The following is a 24,421-nucleotide window of genomic DNA, read 5'->3' on the forward strand; positions in this document are numbered from 1 at the left end:
GGACAAAGGGTCATTGTTATGTTGTCTTTAATTGCCAAATGATTTCTCTGACTTACCCTTCTAAAAATTGTCACTCTTTCTTTCTTCCTTTCTTTCTTTTTTTTTTTTTTTATTTGCCACCAGGGATATTGCTGGGCCTCGGTGCCAGCACTACAAATCCACTGCTCCCTGTGGCCTGTCTTCCTCCCTCCCTCCTTTCTTTTCCTGGATAAGACAAAGAGAAATTGAGAGGGGGCAAAGAATAGAGAGAGAGAAAGACAGATACTTGCAGACCTGCTTCACAGCTGGTGAAGCATCCTCTCTGCAGATGGGACATAAGGGCTTGAATCTGGGTCCTTGCACATGGTAACAGGTAAAATCAACCCCTTACAATTTCATTTCTAAAACCAAAGCTAAGTCTTGAGTCAGGCCCTACTGTCTTCTACTACTTTCAAACTAAGGGAACCTTTTGGCCTATAAAAAGGTATTTTTAGCTGAAAACCATCTAAAAATTCATTATGAGATTTCTAAACTTTAACATTGCCTATACCCATTAAAATCAAGAATAAAAAGATCCATACATCTGAATGTGCTTTAATCAAAAGACATGGGTCCCTTCATCCTACAAATTACCATATTCCCAAGAAATGAACAGAATGAACAGACACTAGGCCTGATTGCACACAGACATAACATGAGCAATGTGCAATGGGGGAGGGAACACTGGAGTTAGAAGACAGGACCTCAGGATGAAGAACAGGCAAGCCAGAAACAACAAAAAAGAAAACGTAAGACTACTCTTAGGAAACAGGGCAGAACAAAATGTTAATCATGAACTGAACACTTAGTTATAGCGTAGGGAATTAGAAGTAGAAAACTAAGGACACAAAATTCAGAGAAGGGAGAGGGTTAGTAAGGAGCTGAGGTGGGACAGATAAAATACATACGGAAGTAGATACAAGCAGCTCTAATGGGAAGAAGGGTACACTGAAATACTAGGCAGATATAATAATAAGACTGGGGGAGGGTGTACCTGGCTAAGTGCTCACATTACAATGCACAAAAATCCAGGTTCAAGCCCCTGGTGCTCACCTTTAGGGGGAAAGTTTCACAAGTGGTGAAGTGAGGCTGCAAATGTCTGTCTCTGTCCTTATCCCCACATTCCCTCTCAATTTCTGTCTGTCTTTATCCAATAATAAATAAATAAATTTAATAGTGATAATAATAATAATATAATGATGATGATGGAGGGAGATAGGAAGGAAAGACAAAAACAATAAAAGAAAGGGTCAAGATGAAAAAGATGTCCCAGTCTTTGGGGACTAGGATGGGCTATGAAAGACACACAGAGGGGGCCAGGCAGTGGTGCACCTAATTAAGCACACACACTACAGTGTGCAAGGACCTGGGTTGAAGCTGCTGGCCCCCACCTGCAGGGGAAAAGCTTCATGAGAAGTGAAGCAGAGCTGCAGGTGTCTCTCTGTCTCTTTCCCTATCTCCTCCTCCCTTCTCAATTTCTCTCTGTCTCAATTCAATAATAAATAAAATAAATATTTAAAAAAGACACACAGAAAAGACTCTGACCTCACAACCCTTACCTTTCTGTCAGCCCTCATTTTGTTCTTTACTCTTTTTCTCCAACTATACTGCTCTCTCTTTTCAATCTTCCTTGTCATCTAATACTTCTCACTTTATCAACTTTTTCTTTCCCCTTCCCTTTTTTTAGCCTCCAGGGTTAGCACTGGGGCTCAATGCCTGCACCATGAACCTATTGCTCCAGAAAGCCATTTTTCCCATTTTGTTGCCTTTGTTGTATTGTTATTATTGTTGTTGGATAGGACAGAGAGAAACTGAGAGAGGAGAGGAAGACGGGGGTGGGGGGAGAAACAAATAAGACACCTGCAGACCTGCTTCACTACTTGTGAAGCAATCCCCTTACAGGTGGGGAGCTGGGGGTTTGAACCAGGATCCTTACGCTGGTGCTTGTGCTTCAAGCCATGTGTATCAGAAGAAGAAAAAAAAGAAAGAAATCAGAAATCACTAAACTAACTCAGGAATGTTTAAATGATTATTAACACAAACTAGAAAACCAGAGAACAGAGGCCAGTAAAGTTCTATAAAAATTCTAATTCATGATAAGGATAAAGGCCAGTAAGGCCATAGGATAGAATTGGAAAAGCAACTCTAACCACAGTCCAAATTACGTTTTAGAGTCAAAGAACAATATGAAAGAGATAGTATATCCAAGTTCATCTTGTTTAAATAAAAGCACTATTAACATGTACCTCACACATCACAGAACCCTCCAGTTAATGTGTGTAATCCAATGACTTAGCATACTGAGTTGAACAACTATTGTCACATCTTCATCACCTCATAAGACTTTCCATTTCTCTCTGTCCTGTCCAACAATGAACAACATCAACAATGACAATACTAATAACCACAAAGAGGCTACAACGACAAAGGCAACAAAAGGGGGAAAAAATGGCCTCCAGGAGCGGTGGATTTATGGTGCAGGCACCGAGCCCCAGCAGTAACCCTGGAGGAAAAAAAAAAAAAAGGCAGAGAGAAATCAAGAGGGGAGGGGAAGACAGAGAGGGGGAGAGAAAGATAAGACATCTGCAGACCTGCTTCACTGCCTGTGAAGCCACCCCCTTGCAGGTGGGGAGCCAATGGCTCGAACTGGGATTCTTATACCTGTCCTTGCACTTCGTGCCATGTGCGCTTAACCTAGTGCACTTCTGCCCAGCTCCCAGTCTAAATAATTTCTAAGTCTAACCAATTTAATTTCTTTTCTATCAACTTGCCCAAGTGGTTATTTTATACAAATGCAATTCACATGCAGTCCTTGATGACTGACTGCTTTGACTGATGTTTTCAAGGCTCCTCCCTGCTGTGGCATATTTCAGGTATCACTGTTTATGTTTGTGTAACACTTCATTTGATTGAAAGACCACATTTTGTTTATTTCTCTATTCATCAACTGCTGAGCTTGTAGGGACTTTTCGCTAAGTGTTCAGGTTTATGTATAAACATGCTTTCACATTTAACTTTTCCTTCTCTCTTTAAATAGAATAAAAAATTGAGTCCAGGAGACTGCATAGTAATATTTTATATGTGCAAAGCCCTGGGTTTATGAACTTAGTGATATCCAAACTATACGAAACTTTACAGGGTAAATTATTACTTATTTGAAACACAAATATATTTATTTGGCAACACAAATATATTGTTTTTTAACATTTGAATTTAAAGCAACAAGAAAACTAAGCCCATTTAAACTAGACACATAAAGTTAAAAAATTTAAAACCACTGGCAGAAAAGAAAGAAAGAAATATTAGCAAGACTTACCTGGAAGGGGGAAGTCTTCTCGTATAAAGGTCCACTCTCACTTTCTCTCCCACATGTCTATAAATCTCCACTATAGCCAATATTGCTGCATCTCTCACCTGTCATCAAAGAATTGATAATTAAAAAAATATGAAATAAAACACTTCAATTAACTTATTCTATACAGAAAAAAAAAAAAAAACACTTCAAGCTTAAGGTATTACAATATATGACCACCAAGAAACTTCTCCCTGGAGAAGAGAACAGGAGAAAGCCTACCCAGTAAGGCATATGCTTTGTGCACAGTGCCCAAGTTTGAGCACCACACAAGAACATTACAGCTGGGGCCAGGTGATGGCACACCTGGTTGGGCGCATGTATTGCAATGCGCAAAGACCTGGGTTAGAGCCCCTGGTCCCCGCCTGCAAGGGAAAGCTTTACGAGCAGTGAAACAGGGCTGCAGGTGTCTCTTTGTCTCTCTCCCTATCACCCCCCTCCCTCTTGATTTCTGGCTGTCTATCCAATAAATAAAGATAATAATAAATTTGAAAAATTAAAAAAAAAAGCACTACATCAGTGTTGTCTTCCCCCACCCACTCCCTGGAAGCAAAAGAATGAAATACTCAGTTTGGGGGCAGTGGAAAATCATTCATGCACAAGATCCCAGTGCCACAAAAAACATAAACTTAAAAAAGTTGCTAATGCTGGGGTATAGCACCAATGTAAAGGGGACTTGGGGCCAGGGGAAAAAGTGTTTTTCAGAAAATTGAGAAATTTTACACAAGTATTAACAACTGTATTTACTGTAAACCATTAATCCACAAAATAAATAATTACTAATGTGGACTTAAAAAAATGTTCTTTTTGTAAGTAAGACTATATATAAAAAACTTCCATTAAGTAAATACAAACCATTATCAAGGCTAAGATATATTCCTAAAGTAAAACTTTCAAGACTGTGACCTGAGCTCACAATTATCTACACATTTGTAGCATCATTATTTACAACATCAAAAAGATGAAAACAATCCCCACAGACAGATGAATGGATTAACAAAATGTGGCGTATACATACAATGAATTATGATTCAGCCTTTAAAAAAAAAGAGAGGAGAAGAATTTTTGGCCCAACATGTAAGTAAAAAATAGCAGATACAGGGGGTGGGGGCAGGAGGTGGTGCACCTGGTTAAGCGCACATGTTACAGTGCTCAAGGACCTAGGTTCAAGCCCTTGGTTCCCCCCTGCAGGGGAAAAGCTTCACAAGTGGTAAAGCAAGGCTGCAGGTATATCTATCTATCTATCTATCTATCTATCTATCTATCTATCTGTCCATCTCCTCTCCCTTCTCAGTTTCTGTCTCTAATAAAGAAAAAGGAAGAATTGGAAAAAAATGGCCAGCAGGAGTGATGCATTCGTCATGCAGGCACCAAGCTCCAGGGATAACCATGGTGGCAATTAAAAAAAAAAGTTAAAAAAGAAAAAAACAGAAAAAGGTGTAACTCTTTGGAAAAGTCCAGAGGTGTAGTTAGAGCTTCAAAGAAGGGGGAAAAGTATCTGGAGTTACTCTAAATGTTCAAGCTGTGCCAAAAAGGATCAACATTCAACACCACCAAGAAGTACCACCTCTGTACCTATAGTACACAAAACTCAGGTGAAGAATGCCTAACAAATTATAAACTCCGCCCCCACACCTGTGGACATCTAATCTTTGACAAAGGGGCTCAGACTATTAAATGGGGAAAGCAGAGTCTCTTCAACAAATGGTGTTGGAAACAATGGGTTGAAACATGCAGAAGAATGGAACTGAACCACTGTATTTCACCAAATACAAAAGTAAATTCCAAGTGGATCAAGGACTTGGATGTTAGACCACAAACTATCAGATATTTAGAGGAAAATATTGGCAGAACTCTTTTCCGCATACATTTTAAAGACATTTTCAATGAAACGAATCCAATTACAATGAAGACTAAGACAAGTATAAACCTATGGGACTACATCAAATTCAAAAGCTTCTGCACAGCAAAAGAAACCACTACCCAAACCAAGAGACCCCTCACAGAATGGGAGAAGATCTTCACATGCCATACATCAGATAAGAGTTTAATAACCAACATATATAAAGAGCTTGCCAAACTCAACAAGACAACAAATAACCCCATCCAAAAATGGCGGGAGGACACGGACAGAATATTCATCACAGAAGAGATCCAAAAGGCTGAGAAACACATGAAAAAATGCTCCAAGTCTCTGATTGTCAGAGAAATGCAAATCAAGACAACAATGAGATACCACTTCACTCCTGTGAGAATGTCATACATCAGAAAAGGTAACAGCAACAAATGCTGGAGAGGGTGTGGGGTCAAAGGAACCCTCCTGCACTGCTGGTGGGAATGTCAGTTGGTCCAACCTCTGTGGAGAACAGTCTGGAGAACTCTCAGAAGGCTAGAAATGGACCTACCCTATGATCCTGCAATTCCTCTCCTGGGGATCTATCCTAAGGAACCCAACACATCCATCCAAAAAGATCTGTGTACACATATGTTCTTGGCAGCACAATTTGTAATAGCTAAAACCTGGAAGCAACACAGGTGTCCAACAACAGATGAGTGGCTGAGCAAGTTGTGGTGTATATATACAATGGAATACTACTCGGCTGTAAAAAAAAAAAAAAAAAAAAAAGGTGACTTCACCGTTTTCAGCCGATCTTGGATGGACCTTGAAAAATTCATGTTAAGTGAAATAAGTTAGAAACAGAAGGTTGAATATGGGATGATTTCACTCTCAGGCAGAAGTTAAAAAACAAGATCAGAAGAAAAAAAAAAAACACAAGTAGAACCTGAAATGGAACTGGCGTATCGCACCAAAGTAAAAGATTCTGGGGTCGGGGTGGGTGGGTGGGAAGAATACAGGTCCAAGAAGGATGACAGAGGACCTAGTGGGGGTTGTATTGTTATATGGGAAACTGGGGAATGTTATGCGTGTACAAACTATTGTATTTACTGTTGAATGTAAAACATTAATTCCCCAATAAAGAAATTTAAAAAAATTATAAACTCCTAACACAAATTCCCTGTGATATGTAGGATTAAGGCTGTTGCAAAATGCTATTGGGTGACCATTTTCTGGAATATGGTCATGACTGAAAAAAGGAAGCTGACAAGCCACCCTCACAAATACATAGGAAGACAACGGTAGAAAATTTAGGTTGTTAACTCTATCTTTCAAACTCAAGAACTATCCTTTTATTTCTTCCATTTTTTATTCATGATTAATAGTGGGTTTCACCATTGTAAGATGACAGTGTGTAGTTCCATATCACACCACCAAAGTTCCATGTCCTTACTCTTCCACCTCCCAAACATAACTACCATAATTCTCACATGTCTTAGGAACTCAAGAACTATCCTTTGAATCCCTTCTATCATTAATACTAGAAAAGCAACCAACAAACTTAAGCAAGTTATATGAATATAATGTGTTTTAAAAAACTAACTTTGGGGGAGCCGGGCGGTAGCACAGTGGGTTATGGACAGGTGGGGCAAAGCACAAGGACCTGCATAAGGATCCCAGTTCAAGCCCCCAGCTTTCCACCTGCAGGGGAGTCGCTTCACAGGCGGTGAAGCAGGCCTGCATGTGTCTGTTTTTCTCTCTTACTCTATCTTCCCCTCCTCTCTTCATCTCTCTGTCCTATCCAACAACAACAACATCAATAACTACAACAACAAAACAACAAGGGCAACAAAAGGGATCATATAAATAAATGTTTTTTAAAACTAGCTTTGGTAAGTTTTAAAAGTAAAAATGGGGAGTCGGGTGGTAGCAGCGGGTTAAGCACAGTTGGCGCAAAGTGCAAGGACTGGCGTATGGTTTGAGCCCCGGCTCCCTACCTGCAGAGGAGTTGCTTCACAGGTGGTGAAACAGGTCTACAGGTGTCTATCTTTCTCTCCTCCTCTCTGTCTTCCCTTCCTCTCTCAATTTCTCTCTGTCCTATCCAACAACGATGACATGAATAACAACAGCAACAACAACAACAACAAAACAATAAGGGCAACAAAAGGGAAAATAAATATAAAAAAAGTAAAAGTGAGGAGAAAATTTCATTATTCCCTCCACCCTCTTTTCTTTTTTTAAAGTAGGATAAGAGCACTAGAAAAAGAAGACACTCCAAAAATCAATGTTAATATTTAATCAATGCTTAAAAAGAAATAAAATTTTACCTGACTGTTCGAATCTCCAAATAGGACACACAAGTGTGGTACCAACTTGCTGAGGACTAATGGTTGAGCCCCAAAACTAAATGGAATTTGAAATAAAAAAAGGGAGAGAATTTGATTTTAATCAGTGAATGAAATATCCTTAATTATTTCTTTCTTGTCCAAAGTAGTAAAACAAATATGGCGGAGAACATGGGCACACATCATTAATACATGGAGGATATGAGAGACAGACAAAACCTAACTGTAAACAACATGCAATATGCAAACTTGAATAATCATGACTGACAATGAAAATTATCAACACAGGATCCCACAGAGCAAAGTGTTCAAGCAATGGCACTCTTAGACCTATCACTCAAGAAAATTTAAGTTTTTTACTCTAAAAAAAATTGGGTTTTTTTTTTTTTTGATCGTGGTTCACAAACAAATTTGCATTCTAGTAAAATAAACACATTAAAATGTCTTCATTTATGCCTATGAATATTTTGATGAGGGCATGGGTTGAAAAGAAACAACAGGATAGCTGAAAAACACAAAAGCTGTGCAGAATGAGTGCACTTTGAAGCTCTAGATGGCAGAATGGACTATAGAGGAATAAAAGAAAAATAAATGAAGGTATAGTTAGAGAAAGGAAAGTAACACTACAAAGTTGAGAGCGACTATATGTTCCATATCTTGTTGCACAGCACATGAGAAAACAGTCTAGGAAGAGAATAAAGCCCCAATGTATAATTCTTTCCGATTGGAGATCTGAGATCTGTGGCCTCGGATACTGTCAGAGCTCTGCGCACTGCTATCAGATTACCTGTCCAGTTACCTGCAAGCATCTTGTTCAGTTTGATTTTGGTAACCACCCACACTTGCTTTAGAAAGTTTAAGGACCTCTGGGTAGGAGAATGGCTATTTGAAATACCACTGAGTTAAAGACAATTCCAGATTGGGTACAGATCAGAAGCAGGTCCTGAGTTATTAGCTTATTTATACTGAACGTTTTATTTTGAATATGACAACTATTAGCAAGCTAAGAAAAAACAGAAGCATTTCTTACCACTGACAAATAGCTTAAAATGAACAGCATAAAATATAACTTATGCACAGAAAACAAACAGATAGAGGTACCCAGTGAATGTTCTTGTACCTTATATATTAGTATCTATTTTTAAAATTGTCATTTCTACAGTTTCTCTTAAGCTGTGTGCAATGATTATTTTTCCTAGAAGAATGGAAAACATAAGGTAGCTGTTTTCAGGAATCATAAAACTTACATGTTTAAGGTTTCAATAAGACACTGGCACATGCCTTCTCGAGATCGAAAATTCTTATGGTTAAAACCAGAAGCCAACTGTTCCCAAATGTACTATTTGAAAGAAAAGTAAACATGTGTAACAAACAATTAAATTACTCATTTGTCATCATCTTTGACCTCTTCCCAATCTTACTGAATTTTCTATCAGATGGTTTACTTTTCAACAAGTTTCCCTAAGTTAAATTTGCACTGATGTTGTTCTCACCCACATTTTAACAGCTTAGTCACATTTTCCACTTTTTATTTTAGCTTATAACTTTCACTTTAGACTTCAATTATTCTCAGAAGAATTATGTCCAGCACCTAAAAACCTTAGAATACCCAAGGACACAGAACCGCTTCTATGCTTTAGAAACCTTCAACAACAATGCTACCATTATAAGCCCAGCAGTCCAGTAAGTATTTAAAAGGTCCAATGTTGCCTAGCAACTACAACAGACTGTCACAAGGGACAGATTTTTTTTTCAACATTTTATAATCCAAGCTTTTCTCCTTTCAATACTAGGTCCAAATACAGAAACATATTTAAGCAAGTCATTCGAATGTTACATACTCCATCTTTTTTCTGCAGAAATAAACCTATATAAATAATTCAAAACAATTATGTGGGTTTGGCATAACAAAGAATCCAACTTTACTGTCTCAATGAGTCCTTTTACCAGATTTAGAAATACTACTTTTATAGTTTACTAAATTCAAATGTACACAAACACACACAGTCTCCCAACTCTTCCTGAATTCTGTATTTTTCCTGAACTATGTATTCAGTTCTACCAATATATATCTTTCCTTTTGCCAAATTTTCTAGAAGGTAACATAGAAGTTTACCAGAAAAATCTTAAATGTTAGCAGTCTAGCTCTGAAACTCTATATTTGTGGCCCATGATATATAAGGGTACTCCTGATAATACTGTAATAATATGTCAAAAGCAATTTAAAAGTTGAAACAATAAGCTGGTATTGAAAAATACATATAAAAATGTTAAGAAGGACCTCATTTAAAAGTGTAATATGTCTCAGAGAACAATTTGCTTCTGCAGTTCAATATGCTGAATGTTTTATAAAATATATTGAATATTTTCAATTAGATTGCTACTGATAACACAATATGATTGAACTTTGTGAGGTTTTCAAATTGATATGAGTCACTCTATAAATCTTGCTTACATGTCAATATATCTTTGCTTTCCTTTCAAAATATTTCTATATGGTCAATTTTTTCTACTGTATTCAAAAAACACATTGTTGTCATATGCTTTCTGTAACTAGTAGCCAGTAGATGAAAGAAGAAAATTTTCTTGACTCTGTAAGAACCATAAAAGTTAACATAGCTTTTAGTACTCTCAAAATAAGTTTTTCCAATGACCACTGTATATAATTTGCAGGTAATCAAAAAAATCTAATACACTAAAACTTAAAATATAACAAAATAAAAATAAAATATAACAGTATAACATATTGTCAAATTATTATTTTTTAAATATTCTTATTTATTTATTATTGGATAGAGACAGAGAGAAATTGAGAGTGGAGGGGGAGGCAGAGAGAGAGAGAGAAACACCTGCAGCCCTGCTTCACCATTTCTGAAGTTTTCCCCCTGCAGGTGGGGACCAGGAGCTTGACTGTCAAATTATTTAATCTCTACATTAGGCTTTTTGTTTTTAAAGGCACTGGAAAAAATTTAAAAATATTGAGGGCTAGGGAGATAGCATAGTGGTTGTGCAAAAAGACTTTCACACCTGAGGCACCAAAGGCCACAAGTTTAATCCTCAGGACCATAATAAGCCAGAACTAAGCAGTATTCTGGTAAAAAAAAAAATTAAATTAAATTAAATTAAATTAAAATGATGTAGTGCACCATCAGGTCTTGGAACATGATGGCAGAGGAGGACCTAGAGGGAGTTGAATTGTTATGTGGAAAACTGAGAAATGTTATACATGTACAAACTACTGTATTTTACTGTTGACTATAAACCATTAGTCCTCCCAATAAATAAAAAAATTAAATTAAAATAAAATTATATTGCACCAAAATAAAATACTCCGGGGGGGGGGGGAGAGTTCAGGTCCTGGAACAAGATGGCAGAGGAACCAGTAAGGGTTGTATTATTTTGTGGAAAACCGAGGATATGTTATGCAGATACAAACTATTGAATTTACTGTTGACTGTAAAACATTAATCCTCCAATAAAGAAATAAAATAAATAAAATTAAATATTGACTTTTTATCTTAAATTCCAACTTACTTAAAGCATTAACAATAAACGTTTGTAAGTTTTGGCTTTCATTTTTAAATATATGCATACCATAGGTGGTGCTACTTGATCCATTAACTTCAATATTAGGGTCTGAGCTTCATCTCGGACCTTGTCTTTGGCGTCTCCCATTCTGTCTATTAAAGCTAAAATAACTAGAGAAAGAGGGAAAGAATAGATACTTACAACTTATCACCATAAATTGTCTTATAATATTATAAATAGCAGTTGGTCCCATAAATGAAGGTATAAAGTAAAAGATTGCTATAAGTCCAATAAAAAAATAATAACTGAGGGTCAAGTTTCTAAAGAACAGAGCATGATTTCCAATTATAACACATTTTAAAAGGAGGTAAAATTAAATGTCATCTCACTTAAAATTATGTACAGATGGTCAGACTCTACAGACTAGCAAGGGAATGATTATCCTGAAGACATGAGAGGGTTTACCTCTGGTAGAGGGAAGGTGTCATCAACAAATAAAAAGAAGAAATAACCAAATAATGAGTCAGGTTCTACTTTCTTAATCTGGGTATAGGAAAGTGTTATTTTTTTTAATAATTATTGGAATTCATTCTTGGAGAGTTCTCATTAAAAAGGTTTTTGTAGCTATAAATCAGTAAAGCACTACAAAGAAATCGCACCCAGTGGGGGTGTGGGTGGAAGTGGGGACTAGAATTCAACAGGATATATGTTCTAAAGTCAGTTTACAGAACAAAAATATTTTATAGGCATAATTATCTTTCTATAATATCTTAAATTACCACCACCGAGTGTAATGTTGCCAGGTGCATGACATTATTTAATCTATTCTGGTCTTTATCTCTTTAATCCAAATATTTGTAGTAGTACTCACATCAGAGGATTACTAGAAATTGAAAGATAAAGAATATCAGTAAGTCAGAGAATAAAAGGTACAGAGTAAAGTTTCCTTTTCTTGTGTGTGTGTGTGGGGGGGGGGGCAGGAAGCACAGCATCAAAGCTTCCTTCAATTCAGTGAGGCTGGAGCTCAAACCTGGGTCACACATGCAATGCACACTATGCAAGTGAGCTGTTTACAGGCCCCAGAGTATGGATTTTCTAATGTATCATATCTACAATCCCCATCATTGCTATCATAATCCAGGAGGTTCGAAAGCAAAGAATCTGACTTCTGTGTGCTACTTTTGCCTAAGAGTTACAGCCTCCCTTTCTTTAAGGCAATTGAGGCAGAAGCCTAGTATAAGTAATGGGACAAGGAATTAGACCAAAAGAGAACAAAGGGGATTTTCCAATTTGCTTATAAACAAACATGATTAAATGTCTATGTAATTGGATGCAAATATATTCTAAAATGTAACATGATCTACAGTGTAACAGTCAGAACTGATATAATAGTGAGTAAAAACATATACAGAAAAAAGAAATTCTTGGGCCTGGGTGCTGGCACACCCAATAGGGCAACGTGTTACTATGAGCAAGGATCCGGGTTCACGAGGCCCTTCACTTGAGGTGAAGCAGTGCTGCAGGTCTCTCTCTTTCTCCCACTCTAACTCCACTTGCTCTCTCAATTTCTTTCGGTCCTATCAAAGAAGAGGAGGAGGAAAAAAATGAAGAGAAAGGGAAGGACAATAGAAGAGAAGAGACGAAAAGGATTACCAGGAGCAGTGGATTTGTCCTGCACCACCACCACCCTGGGAGAAGCTTCGCTGCTGTTTTGTCTTTCAGATTATCTGACTGTCTCTTTCTGTCCATCAGAAAAAGTCAACCCAGAGTGCTGAAGCTTGAGCAATAACAAAAATAAGAATCATATTAGTAGAATAGAATCCATCCTCTGTTAAAAACCAAACATCAATATCAACTTTCCTAAAATATTTCTTAATTCTTAAAGTAAAAAGATTAAATAACAAAACTGTAATAGTAGTTAAGATTTTTTTTTTCTTTTGCTTCCAGGGTTATCACTGGGGCTCAGTACCTGCATTATGAATCCACTACTCCTGAAGCTTATTTTTTCCCTTTTGTTGCCCTTTATTGTTGTTGTTATTGTTGTTGCTGTCATTGTTGTTGGAAAGGACAGAGAGAAATCTCGAGAGGAGGGGAAGACAAAGTGGGGGAGGGGAAGACAAAGTGGGGGAGAGAAAGATAAACACCTGCAGACCTGCTTCACCGCTTGTGAAGCCACCCACCTGTAGGTGGGAAGCCCGGAGCTTGAACCAGGATCCTTCAGCCAGTCTTTGTGTTTAACCCGCTGCACTACCTCCGGGCCCCCAGTAGTTAAGAATTTAAGTGTGCCAAAAGAAGACAGTATCATTCACATCGTCATTTATATCTAGGGTGACATTATATATATTTTAATCAGCATATAATTCAGTTAAAGTCCTCCTTTCTACAGAAAGGCTCCTAAAGTACCAATAATTTGGATAAACTAACCCTGAGGCCCTTAATCTAGTGCTGCACCTCAAAATACCAAGGAAACAGCGAGTACATGCATTATTTGCATAAAGTTCCAAGGCTACACAAAAATACATTTTGCATTTACACAAAGGATTAACTCTTAAATAATGAGGGAAAAGTCAGTAGGTCAAATACTACAATGATTTTTAAATAACTTACCCATTGCTACATAGGATTTAAATTGTGTTGCTAATCTGTCCACAAAAGCACTTAGAATTTCCAATCCCATTAATGATACCTAAAAAAAATAAATAAATAAATAAAAATTTTTAAGAAGCTAGTGTATACAAATTACTGAGGCATACTTCTTTTTTAAAAATATATTTATTTACTTGACAGGACAGAGAAATTAAGAGGGGAAGAGGAGATAGAAAGGGAAAGAGACAGACCAGGTGGTGGTACACCTGGTTGAGCACACACGTTACAATGCGCAAAGACCCACATTCGAGCCACTGGTCCCCACCTGCATGAGGAAAGCTTTGCAAGTGGTGAAGCAGAGCTGCAGGTGTCTCTCTGCCTCTCACCTTCTCCATTGCCCCCTTCTCTCTCAATTTCTGGCTGTCTCAATCCAATAAATAAATAAAGCTTTAAAAATTAAAAAAAAAAAAGAAAGAAAGAAAGGAAAAAAGGGAGAGAGACAGAGAGACCCCTGCAGACCTGCTTCACTGCTTGGGAAGCTTCCCTCACTACAGCTGGGGGGTAGGAGGGCTCGAACCTTGGTCGTTGAGCACTGTAATGTTCTCTGCAAGGTTTGCCACCTCCTACTTCAATATTAGTACTACTAATATAAATATAATACATTTCCTAGTGTTTGTTTTAACAAGGAAACTGAAATATTAGGAGGATAATGGTCATGAACTTAAGGCACCCTGATCTCAAACATTTCAGTAATAATAATAAAAACAGTGTGTAAATATGAAGGAAAAACAACTGCTAAGGAGTCCACAGAAGTCAAATGACTATTCTTAATCAGTCTTTTTTTTTTTTTTTAATTTCTTTATTGGGAGATTGTTTTACATTTGACAGTAAATACAATAGTTTGTACATGCATAACATATCTAAATAATACAACCCCCACTAGGTCCTGTCATCCTTTTTGGACCTGTACTCTCCCCACCCACCCACCCACCCCAGAGTCTTTTACTTTGGTGCAATACACCAACTCCACTTCAGGTTCTACTTGTGTTTTCTCTTCTGATCTTGTTTTTCAACTTCTGCCTGAGAGTGAGATCATCCCATATTCAACCTTCTGTTTCTGACTTATTTCACTTAACATGATTTCTTAAAGCTCTATCCAAGATGGGCTGAAAACAGTCAAGTCACCATTTTTAATAGCTGAGTAGTGTTCCACTGTGTATATCCACAACTTGCTCAGCCACTCATCTGTTGTTGGACACCTGGGTTGCTTCCAGGTTTTGGCTATTACAAATTGTGCTGCTAAGAACATAAGCATACACAGATCTTTTTGGATGGATGTGTTGGGTTCCTTAGGATAGATCCCCAGGAGAGGAATTGCAGGATCATAGGGTAGGTCCATTTCTAGCCTTCTGAGAGTTCTCCAGAGGGTTCTCCACAGAGGCTGGACCAATTGACATTCCCACCAGCAGTGCAGGAGGGTTCCTTTGACGCCACAACCTCTAACTCTTCTATAATGTTGAAATGTTTCCTAAACAAAAGAGTTAAAAATTTTAAAAAATACCTTCAATCACATAAGCTCAGCTTCTATCTACGATTTAAAAAGAAAAAAAAAAAAGGAAGAACTCTAATTCTAGCAAGCAAAACTCCAATAACCTATATAACCATATCTATTCTTAAGTCTATAAAAAAAAAAAATGAAGCTGCAGAATAATCAACTAGACTGAAATTTTGGGGAAGGCAAAAGACCCCAAGGACAGCTGAGACAAAAGCAGGAGATCATGTGCAAAATAAAACAGAAATACTCGTGGATAAGAATTCATTTGTTCTGAATTCACTGTCAATAGATCACATAATACAGAACTCTTAGCAGTCACAGAAACAATCAGAGTTAATGCCCACTTGCAGACTCCTTACAAATCTCCACCAGACACACAGAATTAAGACTGAGGGCAGGGAGAAAACTGCAGAAAATCTCTCTTGGTGGTACATGTTTCAGAGGAAGGGATGGCTGGCTGCCTCAGGAGTAAAGGCACAAACCTGTTTCATCTCTTTTCCTACTAGGAAGAAACAAGTTTGCCAGTACTGAGGGAGAGACAAATTTTCTGTTTCTATCTCCACCTCTCTCATGCACCAAAGGCACAGACACTCAGTGAGCAAAGACTAAGAATTGACTTCAGTCTACCAGTGAAGAAGGAGAAAGGAAGCATGGAGAAAAAGATGATATGAAGTATAGGAATAGCAAAACACACCCTCCAGACCCACCAATTCCACTTCTATGTATATGCTCAAAGGAATTTAAGCAGGGCACAGATACTCATTTGCCAAGGTTCATTACAGCATCATTCACAAGAACCAAAATGCAGAAAAGTCCCTTACGTCTATCCAGTGACAAACGGATAAACAAAATGTGGTCTTTGCATTTAATAGGATATTACTTGGGCATAAACAGGAACAATGGAGACATGTTATCACAACGATGAACCTTGGAAAGAATTACTGAAAGAAGTCACTCACAAATGGCTGCATGCTATACGATTTGGTTTACTTTTTAAAAAATCCATAATAAGCAAATATACAAAGTAGATGCACGGTTACTTAAGATAGAAAAACAGGGAGAGAATAGCCACGGGGCTTAGGGTTCTTTTTTCGAATGATGAAAATACTCCAAAATTGATTGTGATGACGGTTGTGCAGATCTGCAAATATATTAAAAATCAATGAACTGTACACTTCAAATGAATGGCTCGTATGTGTGAATCATATCAACAAAGCTGCTAAAATGTAATATAAAATTCAGAAATAGGAACATAGAAAAAAATTTTTTCCTTTTTTTTTGTACATAAACACCATTCCCACCACCAAAAGACTGTGTCCCTTCCAGACACCAACTTGCAGACGCGACCATGATTTCACCCTGACTTCTCTGGACAGACAACCTCACCAATGTGTCCTGGAACCTCACCTCTCCAGAGCCCTACCTCACTAGGGAAAGACAGAAACAGGCAGGGGATATGGATCGCCCTGCCTATAGCCAAATCCAGTGGAAAAGCAATTACAGAAGCCAGAACTCCTATCTTCTGCACCCCAAAAACAACTTTGATCCATACTCCCAATGGTGAAGTGATAGGAGGAAGAGGCTAAGAGAGCCCTGAACTTCAGCTCCATCAGGTCCCAGAGAGAGAGAGTGAAAAGGGGACCACTATTTGGATGTAGTAATAGGGTTATGTGTGGCTTGGAGTGGAAGAGAGGACTGGACCTGGAAGAAAAAGGGGGCAATTATGTAAATGTAGAGGTGACAGCTAACCCATGTCTGCAACTTTGGGAGACCCACAGTGATTTGCATGGAGGGACTTGGGATTCAGAACTCTGGTGGTGGGAACGGTGTGGAATTATACCCCTGCTGACATGTAATTTTGTAAATTAATATTAAATCACTTATAAAAAAATAAACATACCAGTGCATATGCTCTTCAAATTAGTGACTGCATGTCTTTTGGATAAATGCCTGAGTGGTATTGTGGGGTCACAGAGTAATTCCATTTTTAAGGACTTTTCATTAAAGAAGATTTAAATAATTTTCACCAAAGATGTCAATATTATAAATGTATCACATCTTTCTAAAAGATGATACTCAACTGTAATTCTAATAAAGTCCCATATTCTGTCGCAAAAGATAAGCTGCATCTGAAATTCACGAGATAGTAAATAAAGACACAATAATAGTCAACATATTCTTAAAGAATATAACTGAGGTGTGGCCAGGAGGTAGCACAGTGGATAAAGCATTGGACTCTCAAGCATGAGGTCCTGAGTTCAATCCCCAGCAGCACATGTGCCAGAGTGATGTCTGGTTCTTTCTCTCCTACTTTCTCATTAATATATAAATAAAATCTTTTAAAAAAATAATATAACTGACTGAATTATATTTTGGAAAACTATGGTAGTTGTTGTTGGGGGGAGTGGGAGGACAAGACTTTAGGGTTGGCTTTGTGTGGACCTGTACCCCTGATAGCTTATAACCTTGCAAATCATTATTAAATCACCAGTTAAAAAAAAAAGTGAGTGAATTTAATACAGCAAATATGAAGATTTATCCAGACTACAGAGTTACAAGTAGCTTTTCATGAACTTTCATTTGAACATACTTCAACTTGGTCTATATCTTAGCTAAAGGTCCTTTTGGTAGAATATCAAAACCCTCATAAAGAAGAAAATGTGGTCCAGGAGGTGGAGCAGTGGTAAAGCTTTGGACTCTCAAGCATGAGGTCTGGAGTTCGATCCCCGGCAAGCACATGTGCCAGAGTGATGTCTGGTTCTTTCTCTCTCCTATCTTTCTCATAAATAAATAAAATCTTAAAAAAAAAAAAAAGAAAGAAAGAAAACTGAAGCAATTTCATAATTCCCTTCTCACTACTACTACCTTAAGAATGCAAATGTTTCTATTCAATCGTTTAAAATATAAAATGAAAAATAATGTTCTCAGTGGAAAAAAAAGCTAAAACAGTGGCAGAAGGTAGACAGCATAAAGGTTATGTAAAGAGACTCTCACGCATAAAGCTACAAAGTCCCTGATTCAATCCCCCTTGACACTATAACCCAGAGCTGAGCAGTGCTCGGGTAAAAAAAAAAGGGGGGGGTGGGGGGGCAGGTGGTGATGGATGAACATGCATGTTACAATGCACAAGGACCCAGTTCAAGCCCCCAGTCCTCACCTGCAGGAGTAAAGCTTTACAAGTAGTAAAGCAGGGCTGCAGGTGTCTGTCTCTCTCCCTCTCTGTTACCCTCTCCCCTCTTGATTTCTGGCTGTCTCTATCCAGTAAATAAAAATAATAAAAAAAAAATTTTAAGACAAAACCTAAAACAAAGAATACAGAATACATAAAATATTTAAATATAAAAATAAAAAATAAAACATTTAAAACGTAAAAAATATTGTATATGGACTAGAGATGGGTAGGGAGGGAAGCAAGTGGATACATACAGACAGAAAACTGCAGCACTGCTTATGAAACCTTCCCCCTGGGAGTGGAACTGGGGGCCTGAACCCAGGTCCTTGTGGACATACTGTATACTCAACTGAACGTGTGCCAGTGCCCAGTGCCAAACTAACACTTTTCAACAGGTACATAACACACTTAAAAAATTTTTTTAATTATCTTTATTTATTTATGTATTGGATAAAGACAGCCAGAAATCGAGAGGGTAGGGGGAGATAGAGAGAGAGAAAGAGAGACAGAGATATTTGCAGCTTTACCACTTGCAAAGCTTTCCCCTTGGGGTGGGGTCTGAGGGCGCGAACCTGGGTCCTTATGCATTGTAACATGTGTGCTCAACCAGGTGCACCATCACCCAGCCCGGAAAACAAACTCTTAAAAAGTACATTTAGAGGAGTCAGGCAATAGCGCAGCGGGTTAAGCGCAGGTGGCACAAAGCGCAAGGACCAGCTTAAGGATTCTGGTTTGAGCGCCGGTTCCCCACCTGCAGGGAAGTCGCTTCACAAGCAGTGAGGCAGGTCTGCAGGTGTCTGTCTTTCTCTCCCACACTTTGTCTTCCCCTCCTCTCTGGATTTCTCTCTGTCCTATCCAACAACAACGACATCAACAACAACAATAATAACAAGGGCAACCAAAGGGAATAAATAAATATTTAATTTTTTAAAGTACATTTAGGTCCAAAAGGTGGCACAGTAAATAAAACACTGACCTCCTAAGCATTAGGTTCCAAGTTCAATCTCCTGCATCACATGTACCAGAGTGATGCTCTGGTGGCTCCTATGTCTTCTTCCATAAGTAAATAAATCTTTACTAGTAATAATAAGAGTGGCAGATAGCGCACTTGAGAGGGTACCTGCTTTGCCACATGTGTCAACCAGGTTAGAACCTAGTGCCCAATGCACAGATGGAAAGTTCAGTGCTTCGGTGATTTTGTCTCTCCCTCTGTCTCTCTCTCTCTCTCTCTCTCCCTTTTTCAAGCAATGGGGCCCAGGTGTAAACCTGCCACTGTCTCTTTCTGTATGAAAAAAGCCAAACCTAGAGAAAGTCAATACAAAGGGATGAAGTACCAGCAACAGTAACCAGAAAAAAAAAAAAGATTTAGGGTTAAAACCAAGTTTAAGTTTTAGGATGTCTTCAAAGCATAAAACAAACAAACAAAAAAATGTAAACTGCATGATGTTATTAACTCTGCGAAGTCTGAGAAGCTCTAATATTATTATCCCATCCTTTCTCTTTCTCTTCACTCTGAATCCTAAGAGGTAGAGTATATTTGAGTGGTCTGATATAGATAAACTCCCATGTAAATTCTAATCTTGGCTACAGTTTCAACTCAGTATAATATTTAACCTTCCAGATAGTTCATATCAGAAATGTTGTCTACCAACAACAGAGCAAAGTAGCTGCTTGACATAGTAATGACTACTTCCGACTCAAGAATCACAAATAAGAACTGTGTGTAAATGACAGAAAACCTGACAAAAATTCTTATAACCTAGAAAAGACCTAGACTAAATTCACAATCAAGGATATTTTTTCTACCATACAGAATAAATGAGGGTGGTGGTGGCAGATACACTGTTCATAACACGTAGTAATGCTTTTTCTATTCAGTGGGAAACACTCTAGGTTCACAGGAAAAAAAAGGCTGTTTTTTTTCTTCGCAAATAAGCTCAGTATAGGGAGTCGGGCTGTAGCGCAGCGGGCTAAGCGCAGGTGGCGCAAAGCACAAGGACCGGCATAAGGATCCCGGTCGAACCCCGGCTCCCCACCTGCAGGGGAGTCGCTTCACAGGCGGTGAAGCAGGTCTGCAGGTGTCTGTCTTTCTCTCCTCCTCTCTGTCTTCCCCTCCCTCTCTCCATTTCTCTCTGTCCTATCCAACAACGACAACAACAATAATAACTCCAACAATAAAACAACAAGGACAACAAAAGGGAAAAAATAAATTAAATAAATATAAAAAAAATTTAAAAAAAAAAGCTCAGTATATTAGAAAGTAAGAGCAGTTCTGATATACCACAGTCACTATCTGTAATGCAGATAAGAGGAATAAGAAAATATAGAGATGTATACAAATAAACTTCACCTTTTTTCTTTTTTTTTTTTTTAAGTGAACTAAAAAACAGTATAGTTCTCTATGTAAGTTTATTGCAATCAAGGTGGCACTGACATTAGTAAGTCACGGTTCAAACTGCAAATTAGATGTAATTTTGGATTCTGAAGAAATACTTGAAGTTCTTGCACATTATTTACCTCAGACTATACAGTTATACTAAAAATGCTCTTTGTCTGTTTCTCCTTTTTTAAAGTCAGCTTACAAGAGAAGTTTAAAAGAGAAAACAGAGCTGGCAAACGACAAACAACTGGACAAGTTTAGGAAAGCAAAGAAGAGGATATAAAGGTAGGAAAATCCTCACCTTCGATGCAAGTACTTCTACCAAGTCATCAGGGCTATGACCTAAGCAAGATTCTTGAATCCACTTCACTACAAAATGAGGAAAAGACTAGAACTGCTTCTCTATGGGGATCTTAAAAATTAAAACAAGACAATGCAAATAAAAGACCTGAATTGTATCTGATGTAACCGCATATTGGATCTAATATGCAGGTGGAGGAAGTGATATAAGAAAGACTGTACTGTGACAAAGAAAAAGGTAAAGCATATCAGCACCGCTACAGAGATGTGTGTAGATAAGGCGTGAGAGCCTGTGGCAATTCTCTTCTGAGCTCTGAAATCTCAGGTTACAGTGCTTGTGAAGAGAATGGAGAGAATGTGTAATAACAGAGATAAGGATTCTAAAATTTACTGATCAGGGTTAAGAGATAGCTCAATGGATAGGGCACATGCCTTGCCATGCACACATCACACACAGCAGAGATTCAAGCCCTGAAACTACATGGGATCACCAAGGCAAAAGGGGATGCTCTGGCACTGCAGTGTCTCTACCTCTCTGAAGGAAAAAATTTAGGTTGAGAGTGATTAAATACCACATGCATGAAGCACTAAATCGAGAGAGAGGGACGATGCATACTAAGTAAAGGGAAGGTAGTGCTGACAGACAAAAGAAAATTTGAGGGGGTCGGGCGGTAGCGCAGAGGGTTAAGCACACATGATGTGAAGTGCAAGGACCGGTTTAAGGATCCCGGTTCCAGCCCCCGGCACCCCAGCTGCAGGGGAGTCGCTTCACAGGCAGGGAAGCAGGTCTGCAGGTGTCTATCTTTCTCTCCTCCTCTCTGTCTTCCCCTCCTCTCTCCATTTCTCTCTGTCCTATCCAGCAACAATAGCAGCAATGGCAACAATAAAAATAACACAAGGGCAACAAGGGCAACAAAATGGGGAAAATGGCCTCCAGGAGCAGTGAATTCATAGTGCAGGCCCCAGCCCCAGCAATAACCCTGGAGGTAAAAAAAAAAAAAAAGAGAGAGAGAGAGAGAGAGAGAGAAAAACAGATACTGTGGTATCACATAAGTTGGGTGTGCTTCAAGAGATGGAGAGTTCTAAACTGCATAGACAATGGACATTAGTCAGCAGAGAAAGAAGGTGAGAAAGTATTACCAAAGGACACACTTCTCACTACAGCCAGTAGAATCTTTCATTTTTGTATGGATAAAGTGAATTTAGCTTTTTTTTTTCGAAGAAACATGAATAATAATCTGCCAAACACATTTATGCCGTTATGAAAAAGTGGCTTTTCCCAAATAGTGAAACAGCACGACACGGAGCATCAAGCTGCCTTTTAGCTGTAGTATTATCCTAGTAAAACCTTACTCTTCCAAGAATCATTTTCAAGTATCACCATTAAATAACACAAAGTAATTGTATAGTTTGCCTTTCTTATCATAAGGATAGAGGTTTCAAATACAGTCTGTTCACTGGGTTACTGTTTTCATCAACAGAAAGAATCACGCCAGAGGAGCAACTTAAAGCAATACTGCCACCAGAAGACCAGGAAGAAAAGTAACTGCTAAAACTACAGTGCACGCTAAGTACAGAATATTTACTTGATCTCCCAACGTGGCTACATTATAAGCCTACCTATCGCCCGCTCTTCAGAAGCACTCTCATCCCTCACGGACCTCATCTATTCAGTACTTTTCAGCACCTAAACCACCTGCGAGGGCACCCTTTCAAATCCCAGCCATTCCTCAGCTGCGGCAAAAGTCAAAATAACAAGAATCGTTTGTCTGATTCTGCTGACAAATGCAAGCACAAACATACTGCTCTGGTGTCAGTGTCTTGTCTCCACCAGCTGGACCGGTGAACTGAATCAGGCACTGGATGAAGCGCTAAAAGATTCTTTAGCAGGGAGGGGTACAAAACCTCCACACAAAGATGATAGGAAGACAGGAAGGAAGAAAGGATGGATGGATGGATGGATGGAGTGGGAAATGAGAATAAAAATCACAGATCATGAGGGATCAACTTGACTTTTTTTTTCCTCCCAAGTGAAAGTTTGTATCCCGATGCTTTCTGTCTTGGTCTGGGAAGTGTTTAAATGGATCCGCACAAATGTTAAACAAAAAAAAAAAAAAAGAAAGAAAGAGAAAGAAAAGAAAAGAAAAAGTCTGACGGCCGATCTCTTAAACGGATGATTAAACACTGCGTCCCTAATCGCCAAGTAATTCCGCATCGCGTGGGGGGAAATCGCTTGATTTGTCCCTGAACTTGTCTCCAGCTGCGGAGAACTGGCTCTGGACGGGATGGAAATCCGGGGGTCGCCGGCAAGCCCGGCTCGCGGGCGGGGACCCCGAGTGTCGGGGTGTCTCGGGGTCTCCCCGGCGCCGGCCTGTCCGCGCGCGCCCGGGATTAAAGGGCCGGCAGGGGAGGGCGTGCCCGGCCCCGCCGCTTACCCGGTAGTTGCTCGAACCCACCCAGCCGGTGAGCGCGTCGATCGTCTTGCCCAGGCGGCCCAGGTCCTTCTCCAGGTCCGGGATGGCTCCAGGGGCGCCGAGGTAGAGCAGCAGCTCCTGTCCGACCTGCAAACGGACCCTGACGTCCTTCTGCAGCACCTGGGCGCTGAAGTACTCCATGCCGCGGGGCTCCATGGCCGCGGCCGCCCGTCTGCCCGCGAGGGGCCGACTTTCGCCGAGCGCCGCCCAGCCGCCAGTGCGGGCTCCCTCGGGAACGGGCCGGACGCGCCCGATCCAGCCCAAGAGCGACTCGCGGGAGGCGGGGGGAGCGGCAGACGGCGGGAACCGCGGCCGGCGCCTAGCGGACCCAAACTAATCAAACTCGGCGCCCCCCGAGCCCCAGCCCGCTTTACAGGCCGCGGCCGCCGGTGACGTCAGCACGCGCGTGACGTCAGCGCGACGCTGGCGAGCATCCGCCCGCGGGGCCGGACTCGGGTTTTGCCGCGGCGGCTACTAGGGCTACGGCGGAAACCGGCTGTGGGAGCCCGGGTCGGGTGGGGAGGCTTGGGGTTGGGGTCCGACTCCAAAGTAGCTGCGAGGATGCCTACCGTTCCCTCCGCCACCTGCCACCTGCCACCTGCAAAATACAGAACGCCTCCAGGTTTTCTGTTTGAAATCAGTGCTTGGCAAAATTTCTTGTGTTTGGACTCGTCCCTTCGCCACCCCCCCACTCTTGTTTTTAATCAAATGGGGTACACTTCCTAATTAAAAACAAAACAGCCCCCCTGCTTCAAGCCACCACCACAGCATAGGTCTCCCTGTATTTTGAAACTGAGGTTTTAATTCATTTAGGGTGAAGTGCACAGATTTTAAATAAGCAGTTCCGAGTTAGACAGTTTTAGAAGATAACAGC

General features: G+C 39.6%; 1 protein-coding gene across 31 annotated transcripts in view; it reads right to left on the reverse strand.

Moving 5' to 3' along the window:
* CLASP2 (cytoplasmic linker associated protein 2) overlaps nt 1-24,108 on the reverse strand; it is a 165,362-nt gene extending 141,254 nt beyond the window's left edge. For 6 of the 31 annotated variants that reach the window (XM_060180511.1, XM_060180540.1, XM_060180508.1 and 3 more), the window contains exons 1-6: nt 23,509-24,105; nt 13,688-13,766; nt 11,147-11,250; nt 8,800-8,891; nt 7,535-7,610; nt 3,335-3,432 (exon numbers count right to left, since the gene is read on the reverse strand). In XM_060180511.1, the coding sequence (XP_060036494.1) occupies nt 3,335-3,432; nt 7,535-7,610; nt 8,800-8,891; nt 11,147-11,250; nt 13,688-13,766; nt 23,509-23,703 (644 nt within the window). In that variant the 5' untranslated portion in view covers nt 23,704-24,105. Of the gene's footprint in view, nt 1-3,334; nt 3,433-7,534; nt 7,611-8,799; nt 8,892-11,146; nt 11,251-13,687; nt 13,767-23,508 lie in introns of all 31 variants that reach the window. The other 25 variants (XM_060180539.1, XM_060180519.1, XM_060180514.1 and 22 more) reach the window with 7 other exon arrangements.
* Between the last annotated feature and the right edge of the window lie 313 nt (nt 24,109-24,421).

This window comes from Erinaceus europaeus, chromosome 21, assembly GCF_950295315.1.
Source record: "Erinaceus europaeus chromosome 21, mEriEur2.1, whole genome shotgun sequence".
Classification (NCBI taxonomy): domain Eukaryota; kingdom Metazoa; phylum Chordata; class Mammalia; order Eulipotyphla; family Erinaceidae; genus Erinaceus; species Erinaceus europaeus.